This window comes from Acipenser ruthenus, chromosome 21 (genome assembly GCF_902713425.1).
Source record: "Acipenser ruthenus chromosome 21, fAciRut3.2 maternal haplotype, whole genome shotgun sequence".
NCBI classification, from domain to species: Eukaryota; Metazoa; Chordata; class Actinopteri; order Acipenseriformes; family Acipenseridae; genus Acipenser; species Acipenser ruthenus.
In genome coordinates, this window is record NC_081209.1 from 26,335,057 (window position 1) to 26,350,198 (window position 15,142).

Below are 15,142 nucleotides of genomic sequence, written 5' to 3' on the forward strand. Positions count from 1 at the left end.
CATGTTTCACGGTAACAGAACAACAAGTGGATACATTATGTTTGTTTCACGGCTGACCATATGCAACTTTAGAAGTTTCAGGCATTTTGAAAACATTTTTGGTAGTCTTAGGCAAACTCCATTTTAGGCTCTCGTTAGCTTGAGTGATATTGATACAGGATCCAGGTTTAAAAAAAGAACCTCCCTTGAAAAACTTTTAAAAATGATGCATTTTGTTTCATATGTTAGCGACATTCAGTACAGTTCAACATAAAGCAATGAAATGAACACAGTATATACCCATGGACAGCAATACGAGCACAGGACATGTTAAAAGGATTAGCCTTCATAGACCAATAACCTTCTAAAAAAGCAGCGTAACTAACACTCTTCAGCAGGGGTGTCCAATCCCAGTCCTGGAGGGCCACTCCAGGTTTAACAGGTAAAATGAGATCATGAACTACTTCAAGGTCTGGATGGAGGTTTAATTGGTTCAAATAAACAATTTAAAAAAGGCTTTGAAAAAAGACCAGGAGTGGAAGGGCCAACTTCAGCCACCCGTGCTCCAAAGCTGCAGCAAACTGCAGGACCAACAAGACAACACATTGCATTGACATACTTTGCTTCTGGCTTCCCTTTATAAAAGAAGAGCCCCAAGCTGCAGCATGTAAGTTTCCTACAAAGAGAACTCGTCTGTTACCTACATCGCTCAGTTCCTCGCTGTGCTCCGGAGTGCTGGGCTCCACAAACCTCGCTCTCAGGAGCTGCTTGGCGAAGTGAGGGTGGTCCATTAGAGTATAGGAGCAGAACACAGATCCATTCTGAAGCAGAAAGGCAGCAATCTCTTCATTCCCTACAAGGAATAAAACAAATAAAAGTGTTGCTTCATATGAAAGCAGGACTAAAACCCAGTGCACAAATCCCCTTTGCCTGGCTAAACCGATTTGGGAAGTACAGTTCATTGTTCAAAGAGGAACTGTGCTAATTTAACAAAATGTTATTGTTGCAGTATATTTAGATCTGCCAACCAAAACAAAGTTTTTTTTTATACAAGTCCAGGCTACAGTGTGCAGTGAAATGTATGTATTACCACTAATTTGTACAGTTTCATTGACATTTTGACAGGCAAGGTTGCTTCATTTAGTAATACAGCAGGGTAAAATGCAATACTAGCCTGTACTGGTGAAATAAATGATTGTAAACTGCTATGGTAAACATACATACCTACTAAATATCAGGTAATGCAGGTGTTCGCATGATATCTTCTCAGTAGTGAACATAAGATCATACAATCTGCACTATGTACCAGTACTAAAACACGTTTCAAAATGCTTCCCAGAAGTAACATCAACATCAATAAAAACACTGTTTGTTAAAAGCTAAAAGTACCATTCAGCGTGCTTGTCTTGCCGCTCGTGTTCACCATACCTGCCTTTGCCGCTGCATAGAGTGGTACACCTGTGATGACAGCGAAGTCATTGCTTCTTATCGCACAGTTCTCCGTGTCGGCCTTGTAGTTGAGCACCAGCAGCTTGACGATGTCCACGTGTCCTTGTTGGCAAGCTTTTGCCAGCATCCAGTTTAGCAAATCTTTATTGATGCCCGACCCTGGGTGAAGAAACAGCGATACCACCCCCTTACCTCATTAAAGACGACAACACAAAACACATTCACTCGAACGAAACAAAAGATATTGCCTTGAGCTTTTTGTCGTGATACAGTACAGTAATGAAGTACAAACAAGAATTTAACATAAGATTAGAGAGATTAGAACACATTGAACTCAAATAATGGGAAGAAACCAAATTATGTTTTTATTTTTATTTTTTTTAATTAACCTTTATTTAACCAGGAAAGTCCCGTTGAGATTGACCTGGTCAAGAAGGCGCCACATAAAACAAAACACAAATGCAAATGAGCACAACAAATACAAACAAGTTATTCAAAATTACAAGAAACCATTTTGGAGCAAAAACATGTCTCAGCTACATACTGAAGATGTCAATTTTTTGTTTGAACTCCTTTAAAGAGGTATCAAGACAGTAAGTTTCAGTTCATCCTAAAATTTATTCCAAGACCACGTTAAGCTTGTATTTATCGTTGGGTGCAGAAAACAAGACATTTCAGAACTTAATACTTAAGTAGGAGAGTCTCACCTGGTAAGGAGTCTAGCAACTCCTTCACAACGTCTTCATGGCCATAATAAGCTGCAACGACTGCTGGGTTTTCATCTGTGGGCTCCCTGGGCAGGTCCACCCTGCCCTCCTTCAGTAAATACTGCACAGCCTCCAGGTCTCCATTCCCTGCTGCAACACTGAGGAGCTGGTGCTGGAAAACAAACATGCTCAATCAAATCTACAACAGAAACTCATTGCTCTCGAGGCCCTGATCAACCTATTATAAAACAATGTTTACAGTACTATACCAACTCAAAATTAACATGAACCCCATCTACTGGATGCATTTAGATTTTCCCAGCATGAAAGTAAGGAAATGTACCTTAAATATTTGTACACCTCATATTTTGTAGTATAGAGCACAGTTTATATAAATCCTATCAAAAATATTCACTAGGGGGCAATAGAAGTACTGGTCATTTTATAAGCTGTAGAGCTGCTGCCTTTTAGAGTAAGGTATAAAACAACCCTACTGACTAGCCTTCCTCAGGGACAGGCAAGCGACAAGCAGACAGATCTACATTACAGTGTGTTACTGAAGCCCGACTTGTGAATCATTCTTACAGCTTACTGCCGAGGCCTCCCAGGAGATAGGAATCGTTTCAATTCACTTATTCAAGAGGCAGCAATCTGGATAAATACAGACTTTCTCCAACGGCAGTACAAAAGCAGGTGAAATGACACAGCAATACCCCAGTTGATTAAAGTACATATGAATAACAAAATATAAAAGTTTAATAAAAATGTGTCATCCATAACTAAAACACTCAGAGCGGAATTTAGAAATATTAAATATTGATAAATCTTTTGACTAGAAAGTCTTTCTCAACTGAAGACATTGAGAAAGACTCGTAGCCAGAACGCTTGTTGTAAATTCCTAAGTTTCCTAAAGCCTTTTTAAAATGAATACGGTGAAAGATTTACAACAAATACACCTTCCTCTTCAGCTGCTCAAAATCACAACAGCTGTTCACAGATGCTTTCCTGCAGCTGCACCGTGAAGACAGTTTAAGGAAATACCAAAACGGCAGTCAAAACAGTCCTGATAGAGGTGGCACCTCACGCAGCATAAAGGAATATCTGCTAGAAAGTGTCCTGAGGGCAACGGATGATTCTCAATGAAACCAACCCCAACCCTAACCTTAAGCAACCCCAGCCCTAAAACCGAACCCGAAACCCAACCATTAAAAATCATCCGATGCCCTCAGGACACTTTTTAGTGGATATTCCTTTGTGCTGCGACAGCTCACAACGTGAAACCCTTTGGAAGTGCTGCAGTCAGCATCCTTGACAGGGCCAACCCTTACAAGTGAACGTCAGCACACTGCACAGCAAGTGCTAGGTCTGGTGTCGGTTACATCTTATTGATTAAAGACAGACAGATTTTCAGGACTAAACACTCTCCATTAGTTGAATTCATCATTATGCAGGGAAGATAACACTATCCCTGGTGGGTCATAAAAATACATTTTCTACCTACAGTTACATTCCCTGGAGCACTTAGTGTAGGGTTTCGGTGGGTGATAAAACTGCATGAGTCAAGAATACTGATCCAGTGTCTTCACCTTATTTACAGTTTGGAGCACTGCATGGATACTTATTTCAGTAAATAGGGCAGCATTAAGAATGGGAATTACATATGTTTGCCACCTTGTTTAAAAACAGACCACAGTTTACAGTCCACCTTATTTGCATCTTGCTGATTAACACCTGCCCAAGGCAGTATAAGGAAATGGTCCGAGCACTCTGTAAACCCTACAGTAATGTATTCCCCTGGCGACCCGCTGAGAGAGTCATTATGTCATACTGAAAACAATTAGCAATTACTTGGGATGCTGATGCAATGTCAGTGACAAAATAAAACCTGATCTCATCTTCTAAACATTGCTACAGTAGAGTTTTAGCTGGACTTTATTAAATTTACAATGGTATAATATATAAACTAACTATTAAGAAAAAATACTAACACTGGTCAGAAATTGCAGCAGTAAAATGTAACCATGGTCATCTTGCCCTGGGAAAGGTTCAAATGAGCTGGCTGTTGAGGGGGGTACAAGAGTGTGTGGAGGAATGATTCTATGTGTTTATGACTGCAGTGCCACGCCAAGCTGTCCTGTAAATGTAAAGCCCAGCTTGTCCCCGTCAGTATCTTCTGTAGTTACAGTAGGATGGAAGTGTTAACGCCAAATATTTGCAGTGAGTAGTAACTCTGTACTCCCCATGAAACCAAACTATTAAACAGCAAAAATACAAATATGAACTAAAGCTATTATAGACTACTTTATTGGTAGGTGTAATTGTGTAGAAAAATGCTCTTGTTAATTGTGCCTCAGCAGAGTCGTTTTTTATTCGAAGCAGAAATCTTTACAGCATTGCCATACCGTTGCATTCAGCGGATTGGGTAGCTCCCCGCAGTACAGAGACCTACAAAGGAGTCGCCTTTTCATTTAATATTTATAAGCACCAGCACACAGCCTGCACCCAGGCTCCTCCAGTGGTTACCTCACTTATCTGATAACATGGGATGCACTCAAGAGAATGCTCAAGAACACAACCCAAGCATCTCCTGGCCCTGAGCAAACAAGACTAATTTCAACAGTCAGTGGAATTGTACCCAATATCAATACCAATTTCACCTACATTATTCCCTTTTGCTGTTCCATATATAGAACCTGCAAGTTACAGCAGTCAATACCACCCCCCCCCCCCCCTCCCCGCCCACATTACCTGCAACAGAACTAGACAACTCGTCCCATAAACGCTTCATCTTATTACAAGTCTTTTCCTATCAAGGTCATCCTTATCCATATTAACAAGCATGTCTGGATCAGGAGCAACACCAAGAACATTTACATACACCAGCTTAGATACACAGCCATGTTTTACTGGCTCAATTGAATAAAGGCACTCAATTGGTTTGGTTAGTAGTATTCTTTCATCCACATCCCAGATATGATTTTAATCCATCATCCGGGCACAGAACTACAGTCAAGCCTCCTGATAACAGAATCTCTTCATGGTAAAAAAACATAGTTAATAAGCCTGCATCTTTACGAGTGTAATGCAGAGTACAGCTCAGGTAGTGTTTTAACGCAAATTAAAAAGCAATGAAGGGCAAGATCATCTTAACACCCAATTTCTTCTACGTACTTCAGAGCAACAGAGAACAAATAGTAGTATTTCTTATTTAATAACATTAGATGTATGGTATAATCATGATTTTACTAGTGGCTAACTGCATAATGAAAACCATGACCACTATTATTCTTTTTGTCTTTATAATGAATTCTATTTATGACTTAATGTAATTTATTTGCATAAATGGGTTTGAAAAACAAGGACGACTCCAGCAGAGAAGCATGATCGTGTCTCCTGTCAGCCGACGGCCTGGACAGGAGCCCCTTCAGCAGCAAACCCACCTGGATGTGTGCCGTCTCATCCCCCGTCAATCTCTTACCTTTTCCAGCCGGAGCCTGTTGTTCTCGCCGCACGAGATTTTAATGAGCTCCTGGGCCCTGCTGGTATCACCTTCTTTGTATGCAGCCTGGATGTTTTCGATCGTAGGAGACTGATTCAAAGTGGAATTGCCCAGGACGGAATGCTTGCCTCCCATATCCACAGTGCCTGCCACAGAAAGAAGAGGAGCAGTCCAACACATTAAGCAAACACTGCTGCACTGGGAAAATAATAAAAAACATCACACCAGATTTACAGGCAGCTACCAACCCCTGTACAAAGACAGCTTTGAAAATCAGTCACTTTGGTACAGAAAATATAAATTTTCCTGTGATACTCTTATGAAAAATGAAGTATGGTTAATATGAAAAATGCTTTTTTTTTTTTTTTTTTTTTGCCTCTTCTGCAGCTGGACTTTAAGTGGGAGCAACTGGCACCATTCAGTACTTGAGTATTAATTTATGAGCGAGTCTCGTTTGTAATTCATGCGTGCTTAAAGAATCATTAGGGCAATGACAAAATGCAAAACATATTGCAACGCCAACTGGATTGCATGATTTTATTCAAATGAAAAATGTTACCAATCAGGAATAAGACACAGAGCAACTACAGTGAACGAACAAGACAGATGGCTGCCTATTAAAGATATTCTCCATCATTCACCTGTATTCAGCTGGTAAGAACAGGTGACTACCTTGTTCATGTGACCATATAAATAAATATATGTATAATAATAAAGAAGCCTGCATGCAGAAGCTATAGCAGAACACTTGTACTGCTGTTAGGTATAATTCCTTAGTTTGTGTGAATTAATTTCAGCTAATTTTCATAGTTCAGAATATTAACACATACCACACAAAGCACTGCAGATCTGTAATGTCTCTGTAGCAATCCTGGAGGTAAAACGCTCGCAGATAACAGTTAATATTATGTAGTATATAGCCATGGGGATTTTAAAAGGATGCACATTGCAAGACCATCATGCTGTAGCTATTCACATGAGGGCTCAGGTTGTCTCAGACCACTTAGTGGGGGCCCAAGTAAGCCTACCCTCTCACTGTGGAGATATAATCAAATATTGAATAGATTTTATGTTTTTCTCCAGCAAGAGAGACAAATGTATCTGTTTTTAGGGTAAGTCGAAAGCTGCAAGAAGCAGAATGAAAAACCGATGCCAACTGCTTCAATTCCTAATACATTGTGGCTTAATATAAGACCCTGTTAATTATTAAGCAGCTGAGTCAGACAGATAGCTGAGAAAGCTCAGGGGATCATGGCCATTAGAAATACAGCAAGCACCACTGCAGCCTTTATGGTATGCAGCCAAGTTAGACATCTGAAGGGCAAGAAACTGAGAAACACAGGCCAAAGCATTTTATCAGAAGTTCACATGCAACTGTCTTTCTAGCATGGACCAAACCAGAGATAAAATCGCAATGCAGCAAATCTAGATTTTCTATAAACTTTTTTTTTTTTTTTTTTACATTGTTTAGTCCTCTACAAAAGACTGCTGCAGAGTCAAGTTTACAGTTACGGTATCCGGTGTAGTTGCAGTACATTTATAAACTTTGATTAGAGCACATTAAAAAAAGCTGTATGTTTTCTGCTCGGTACATAGATCAAAGGAAGTGCCAACCACATAGAAATGAATAAATCAACAAAAGAAATCACATAAAAAGATTGTTCAGATTGACCGTCTCCCCCACTCACTACCCAAGCAGTGCACTTAAACACCAGTGAAAGATTTCACAAAGCCTGGCCTACAGTCACAGCAACTAAACCTTGTGAATTACTTCTCTAATGTCAACCTGAAGCAACCTTCATGTCTTGCTTAAAAATGAAAGGTAACAGGTTAGTGTGTCTGAATTGTGCATGTACTTTAAATCTTCAGCATATCTGGAATTAACAAGACTGGTAGCATGTTCTTGGCCTACTTTTTATTTATTTATTATTCAAAAAGGGAATGACATCCATGCAAATATCGATTTCACTTAATCTTTATTACATGAGAGTTTTATTTTTTACATAAATGCTTTAAGTTAATTCCAGAGCTTATTCTGAAAGGGAGTAGTTGAAAGAGGAACTTGCTGCACACTCCTCACATATTAAATAGTTTGCTTGGGGGTCCTCGTTCATGCATGACTTCTTATTAAACACGCGTATTAAAAAGAGCAGCTACACTGGTCCAGAGCCGAGACATACTGGAGCCGACAGGTTCACTGGAAACTAGAGAGTGAAGGGGGTGCTTAACAGAACTCAAACCTCTTGCTTGCAGTACTGTACAAACCAAACACTGGGTACTGGCGACTGGCCCACTGCAGGAACTGGCTGTAATAATCACTAGCAGGTGCCTGTATTAGCATGTTGCAGTGCTATTTTATAGATTCTTGTACCACAGAACTTTGTGCTTAATCAGAAAGACAAGGGGAGGCAGCTGGAGATTGTTTCAGACGAGAGCCTGTATTTACATGCACCAAGATAATTCAGCTAATAACATCTGTTACGAAAGAAACTAGATATCTAATTGAACAAAATACAAATTAAATAACTGATTTTCTGTGTTTTATTTCTTCCTATATTAATAAACAATAATACTCCCTTAACAGTGGCATGCTGTTTTACACAAGTACTAAAAGAGCCGGCTGCTATTTAAACACATGCTATAATTTCCTTATACATCAAGCGCTTCCTTCACCTCATGCAATGCCTATTCATGAGCACTAATCTCAGTCTGTAAACACAGCAAGTGATACAGCAGTTAAACAAACCCAATGCTCGTCCTCACACGGACAGCTGATTCCAAAGTGTCACAGAACACAAGAAAAGGGCTTCGCTTGTACGTTGATAAATATTGCTCACCTTTCTATTCATATTGTGTGAATAAAACTGTAGATCCAGGGAGCTCGATCCCGTGCGGTAACTCGATTTCTTGACATTAGCCGTGCGTTTCTGGCCTGTTCATTTATTGGGTTTATTTTCTCATTTTTCTTAGAGATAGTGGCTGCAGTGTTATCCTTGGCAGCCCTTCTGACTGGTGTGGTTGATGCTCCTTTGTTCAGAAGACAGTAGCTTCCTAGCTGTGATAGCAAGCCTCGTCTCTGCTGTCCTATAAGCCATTACAGTGAAATCCAACCCTCTCTAACCTAAGTAGAGATTCACTGGGAAAAGAAAAAAAAATCCATGGCGCTTTGAGGTGACCTCCAAGCCTGATTCTGCACCAGATGGCTTCAGCTAAATTCTATTACAGTAATAACATTGTTAGAGTATATTGCTGTATGATATTCACTCTGGTCCTTTCTACTGTAATATCTACAGGGACTGGATCAAAAATTGGAAACACCCGCAATATGTTGCACACACTTCTTTGCTGTATATAAAATCCTGTTGCAATTTTTTTTATACACATGATGGGGAACCACATTAGATCTGCCAGGCTTTAACAGAGGACTGATAAAAGATGCTGGGACAGCAGGTGATTCTGCATCTAAGGCTGAAACACTGCAATGTCATTTTATTTAAAAAAAAATAATATTATTACAGTTTCATGTTGTTTCTCTTTTAAGGTGTTATTGTAAGTGTGTTTTGTTTTTGCATTACCGGTTTGCACACAGTGCAGTATGACTACAGCTATGCGTTTATGAATTTTCAACTTCAGAAAGATACTTTGAATGTTTTACCTCTGAAAGACAAAAAGCAGCCCCCTAATGATCACTAGAGGTTATACTTTAATCCACTAAACTGCCCTTAAAATATCTCTATATTCCACATTAGGTTAAAAGTAAATAACCAAAGATATTCAACAGAAGATAAGGGTTATATTGCTAGTGCTAATAAGAGTTAAGAAAATGTACTTTAAACCCCCCCCCCCCCCTCCCCCCACAAGCTTTATCAGTTAAATCCTCACAGCAGCTATTCAAGATCACTGCTTCTGCACACACCACCGATTTCCTTCTCATTTTATTTTTATTGCTTCTCTCTTCTGGTAACCGTAGGCTTCACTAAACAAGCGCAAGCTCACAGACAGGTCTAAAGACAGGAGACGCGGTTATGAATTGGAATCCGTTTTTAAATCAGTTTTATTACAAGCACTGATTTAAAATACAACATGTAGCGAATTCAGACTTTGATTTAAAAATGTCACACCGGGATAAGCGCTCGAGTTGCAGCAACTAGTATTCAAGAGTGTCACAGAAACAACTAAAATCAGTTACAGTCATTTATTATTATTATTTGTTTATTTAGCAGACGTCTTTATCCAAGGCGACTTACAGAGACTAGGGTATGTGAACTATGCATCAGCTGCAGAGTCACTTACAACTACGTCTCACCCGAAAGAGGTGAAGTGACTTGCTCAGGGTCACACAATGAGTCAGTGGCCGAGGTGGGATTTGAACCGGGGACCTCCTGGTTACAAGCCCGTTTATTTAACCACTGGACAACAGAGCCTCCAATTTATCTTGGGCATATATTATATATATATATATATATATATATATATATATATAATTTTTTATTTTATATTATATATATATTGTTCAAAAATTGATTTAACACCACTTGAGACCAACTCCCTATCAAAAATATGTTAAACAAATAATGTAAAGTACTTGTATCTAAAGAACATACAGAATGCTGGCAGATTTACCAAGCTTTTCAGAACTTAAAACAGGAAGTTTTGCCTTTGGCTTAGAACCCCAAACATGTCGCCATACTAAATATAACACAGGATGCACAACACAGCCAAAGCACTCCAGCAGCTCATGAACTTTCACTTCAGGGTCCTGTGCCTGAAACAGTTGCATTTTCAAGATGGGTGTCATATGAGTGGCATGCTCAAAGTGTCACCTCGATAGGTATTAGATATATATTTAAATATTAATAAAACAAAGATCACTTGAAAAATAGTTTGCTTGCTGATATTTATACCCTTCTTCTGCAGGAGTATTCCTTTTGGTCTTGCAAGGGAGGAAGCTTGAGACCCACATGGTTACCATCACACCATAAAAAAAAACAGAAGAGAGATGGTGATAACCCTCTGGATACAATTAACTCTTTACTAACTCAAGGTTCAAGAAATCCCCCCAAATCAATTACCTGTAGTGTACGCATTAGCAACAAGACTCAAAACCTTGTCAGTACATTTAAACATGCTTTAAATCTACTATCAATCTACTATCATATCTAGTCTCTCTCAGAAGTGATCAGTTAAGGCAAAGCCTGTTCTACCAGCTATACTAAACTGAGAGCCAGCATGACAAACCTCACCCTTAATATCTACAATGGAATCACACACAGCAGCCCAATTCTGGGACAAATGAATACAAGATTTGCAGTCTAACGTTAAGAGTTCACTTGCAGGCAATTTCAGCTCAATCTAATTTGTATTTTCACATGCTTGCAGTACTTCTAGAAACTGAAACCCAGAGGTGGTTAAACGTGCAGTAAAGTCAGACAGTCTAAACCGGGTACAGGCAGAAACTACCTACTTCTCTTTAAAGCTGTTTGGAAAAAGAAGAAGAATCATTTTGGTAGATGAATGTCAACACATAGTGAAGCAAATGTGCAGCTAATTATGTTAGAAAAAGCAGATGACAAAAAAAAATACTGTAATTGACAGCTTAACAAATATTGACTTTTTTTCTGGTACTCGTGACCTTTTTTTTTTTAAGACTATTGTTTAAAAAGTATAACAAGTTTAATATATATATATAACAAGTTTAATATATATATAAAAACAGACAGATCGTATTGTTTAAGACAAAACTGAGTTAATCATCTTTCTGTAGAATACTTAAATGATCTGCTACCTAAAGTACTTGAGACCTCTTTCTCCTATTTAAAAACGACTTGAATAAAGAACATACAATACAGCAGCTGAAGTGCAAGACAGGCTCATAGTATTTTCATGTGTAGAAAACTCACAGCATGTGCTTCAACACTCAGTATTAATGTGCTACTCACCATGTTGGTCGTCCATGTTGTTCTCAGTACCGTCTGTAGATTCACTCATGCCCACAGACCAGTACATCCTCTGTTTTACTGGCAGTGTGTCAAGCCCGACGAATTCTCGTGGCTTCTTAAAACGAAAAACTTCTTGTGTCCATAGGACCCAGAGCTCTCAGGATGTGATTACACAAAACCATCTGCCAAAAACAGACAGCCGTCTACGACACCAACAATCCTGCAAAACAGAAGAGCAGTCAAAACGAATCCGCGTTTATCTGCAGTTCAATATTTAAAAGTATTGAAGACTGTCTTGTAAGAACAGAGAATAAGACCATACAATGACATAAGATTTTGAAGCTGTGCAACTATCCCAATAATTATTCCTCTCCATTCATTATAAGATACTTGCAGCAATTATCAATATAAAAATTAATGCAATGTTGACCAGCATCCCCACCGAGTTACATTTTGCACTCACAAAATATGTACAGCTCAATCTTTTCCAGCTTAAAAGGATAGAATACAAAATAGCACCTCTCAAGCAAGAAAAGTCTGGCTAAGGATAACGAAATGTCTCTATATACAGTCTCTTATCATGGAGTATTTAAATTAAGGATGACCCTCATTTACTGTTCAACTGCATGACAATGGTGTATTTTAAGCATCCAATCTGATACACTATTCCTTTACCATACAGCATTGCACCAACAAAAGCATATTTACATTGACAACAACCACGCACCATTCAGAATTCAAGTAAAGCCTCTAGATTATAAGACTTCGATGGAACAGACTGGGTACTGGAGATTAAAATACGTCTCCTGCAGCAGTTTCAGCCATTCCAGTTTTTATTATGAACTTCATCTGGCCCACCTGAGCTTTTCCTCTCCACTGTTTGCCTATTAAAAGTGTGTTTTATAACCCCCATAGTAAAACCTGAAATGGCTCAAACTGCTGTGAATGGGAGTCCGGTTTGTATCCATCCCTCCATTGTGTGCAGTGTAAGAGCCTTCCCACGACAGCTCCTCTCCCAGTTGTATTTGAGAGGAGTGTGTGCACTCTTGGCAGCCTTGTCAACTCCAGAAGCCAACCATAAACCAGAAGACTCATTTCTAAAAGGCCAATAATGCAGCCAGTGGACACACATTAGTCACTTCTTCCTGACTGGAGTCCAACTACGACTGCAGAGCTTTAAAAAAAATAATAATAATAATTAAGAAAAAAACCACAACGAGCGCTTTTTACAGGCCGATATTAGCTCAGAGTATTATTAGTTTAGCAAGATGAACATTTTAAAAACGCACCACAATACCTGATTAATGTCACATGAATCCAACAGCATCAAGTCTGTACTGTGAACACTCTCCACTCCGGTTACAAAGATACCAATCTTGATCAATTTCTGTACTGATTATAACTGTAGTTGGTAAAGCCAAAGTAAAGACATGGTACTCTGTGTGTGTGTGTTTTGCAGATGGAACAGCTACTAGATAGTTATGTGCTAGTCTGAGTTGTACTGGTGCCTCAGAAGTATTGCAACACAAGGTCTCACTATAACTTTCAAAAGAGCAGCAAGTCTTTGTTCTATTTGTTTTTGTTATCTTGCTTTCCTGTTATCTTCCTGTTATCTAGAAAATAACAGTCTCTGTTATTATTATTATTTATTTCTTAGCAGACACCCTTACCGAGAGCAAGTTGTATACAAAATAAAATACATAATCAATAATTACAGTACAATTAAGAGCAAGATACAAAATACATTGACTTCAGTCCTAATACGAGCAAATACAAAACACAGTACGATTTGATATCGGGGCAGTTCAAGAGCAGATAACAGTGTTGATAGTTACATCAGGGTTATATACAAGTGCAAGTGAAATACAAAATATTCCAGATTGGATTAAGTGCAGGATTAAATACAGTAAAATGGGGAGCAGATAAGTCCACGTTAAATTGCATTAAGGCAGAGTGCTATATTGTCCAGAATGGAAGAGTTGAGTTTTACAGGTGTTTTCTGAAGAGATGTTCCTGATTCTAGGTAGAATTCTTCAGATTCAGCGTCTCTGTCTTTTGCTAAACGCAACTGGAAGACAAGTCTGAAAAATCACAGCTGTACTTTTTCTTCAAAAATACCACAAGATATGAAGGAACGTTGAAGTATATGTTTCGTCTTTACAAGAGTGTATAGTTAAAATTAGACTTCACATTTACATATTTGTGTTCAGGGTCCAGTTGCTAAACAGAGTGGGCTGGCATCACTTTATGAGTGTGATTGTCTATTTCTGAGCACATAACTACTCTTCCTGTATGAAACAAACATGCAAGCAACCTAGCTTAGAGAGATTTCTAGTTAATGAAGCTGCAGTTTATCAAACAGATATTTGGTCATGTGTTTAATACACAGTATTACAACACAAAATATTTCGTATGCATTTTATTAAAATTCAAATGAAGATAAGAAACTGCTCATGACTGACTCAAAAAGGCCAACTGATTAAATACTGATTACATTAGTGAAAAGGCACCGGTTACGTTGAATTTATCAGCAGGTATCCCTTCACTCTTCATTATTATTTTTTCTATACACTCTCAAACTTTTCAACTTGACCCATAAACAAAGCATTATAGGGTACAAATAAAATAACACTACACCTTTCCCATGAATTAGCATCGTGTATTTTAACAACGAGAAACGATATATATTTTTTACACAGAGAGAGCTTTTACGTGATCCCTTGGTTTGGTTATGCCATGGCCTGCGACGTGGGAATGCCGTCCTTAAACTAAAATAAACCTTTTTAGTTTCACTTACCTCATGTTTCCAAAGTGCACGAGCTCATCGGTAGACCGTAATTAAGATCGAGGTAGACAGATAAGCATTTATTTTCCTTAACTTGGGGTGTATTTCACTTCAGCTCGTTTAGTTGCAGTGTGTTGAAAGCATTGATTCCAATCGAGATGACAAGCAGTCTTGATGCAAAATTGGAAACACTTCCTCATTTACAAAACCACTCTCAATGCACCAACTCCCACATTACAAAATACGTACTTGCTGTATCTAACAATTGATAAGTCTAATTTCTATCCGGTCTAGACTTTTGCTTATATTTTGAGAGAACTCCTTGCTCAATTATGATGTAACTTGCTAACCGCCCGTCTTTTTTAGCACAGGTTAAGTATATCATAGGATTAACGTATGCCCATGTTCACTGGGGCAGTTCAGTTTTTTTTTTAACACACACCCCGATGCATTTTGGTAAGTGTAGTCCTGCTTCTCTTAAAGAAAAGAAACAAGTGACATGTACCTGAGACAGGTAAAACGTACCAGAATGCACTGCAGTCCCTATATGGCCGGGACAGTCCCGATTTCCTAGCAAATGTCCCGCGTCCCGATGCATAGGAAGATATTTATTCGTAGAATCAAAAAATCATTTATTCTGCACAATAGAGTTAGTGAAAACCACACGCTGTGCTCTTCGTCTATTATATGGTATGAGTGTTTGTTTATTTTTGCCTATGACCCCCCCGGAACAAGCGTCCCGCTGAACAGTTTCCAAATGTTGGCAAGTATGGCACTGCCATAT

At 38.8% G+C, this 15,142-nt stretch overlaps 1 protein-coding gene across 3 annotated transcripts in view; it reads right to left on the minus strand.

Moving 5' to 3' along the window:
- Window positions 1-14,853, minus strand: part of LOC117428132 (leucine-rich repeat serine/threonine-protein kinase 1-like) — a 42,395-nt gene extending 27,542 nt beyond the window's left edge. For 2 of the 3 annotated variants that reach the window (XM_058995329.1, XM_058995328.1), the window contains exons 1-6: window positions 14,371-14,853; window positions 11,574-11,793; window positions 5,614-5,780; window positions 2,136-2,307; window positions 1,408-1,587; window positions 684-832 (exon numbers count right to left, since the gene is read on the minus strand). In XM_058995329.1, coding sequence (XP_058851312.1) covers window positions 684-832; window positions 1,408-1,587; window positions 2,136-2,307; window positions 5,614-5,780; window positions 11,574-11,640 — 735 coding nt within the window. In that variant the 5' untranslated portion in view covers window positions 11,641-11,793; window positions 14,371-14,853. Of the gene's footprint in view, window positions 1-683; window positions 833-1,407; window positions 1,588-2,135; window positions 2,308-5,613; window positions 5,781-8,471; window positions 8,685-11,573; window positions 11,794-14,370 lie in introns of those variants that run through there. The other variant, XM_058995330.1, reaches the window with a different exon arrangement.
- Window positions 14,854-15,142: the final 289 nt, after the last annotated feature.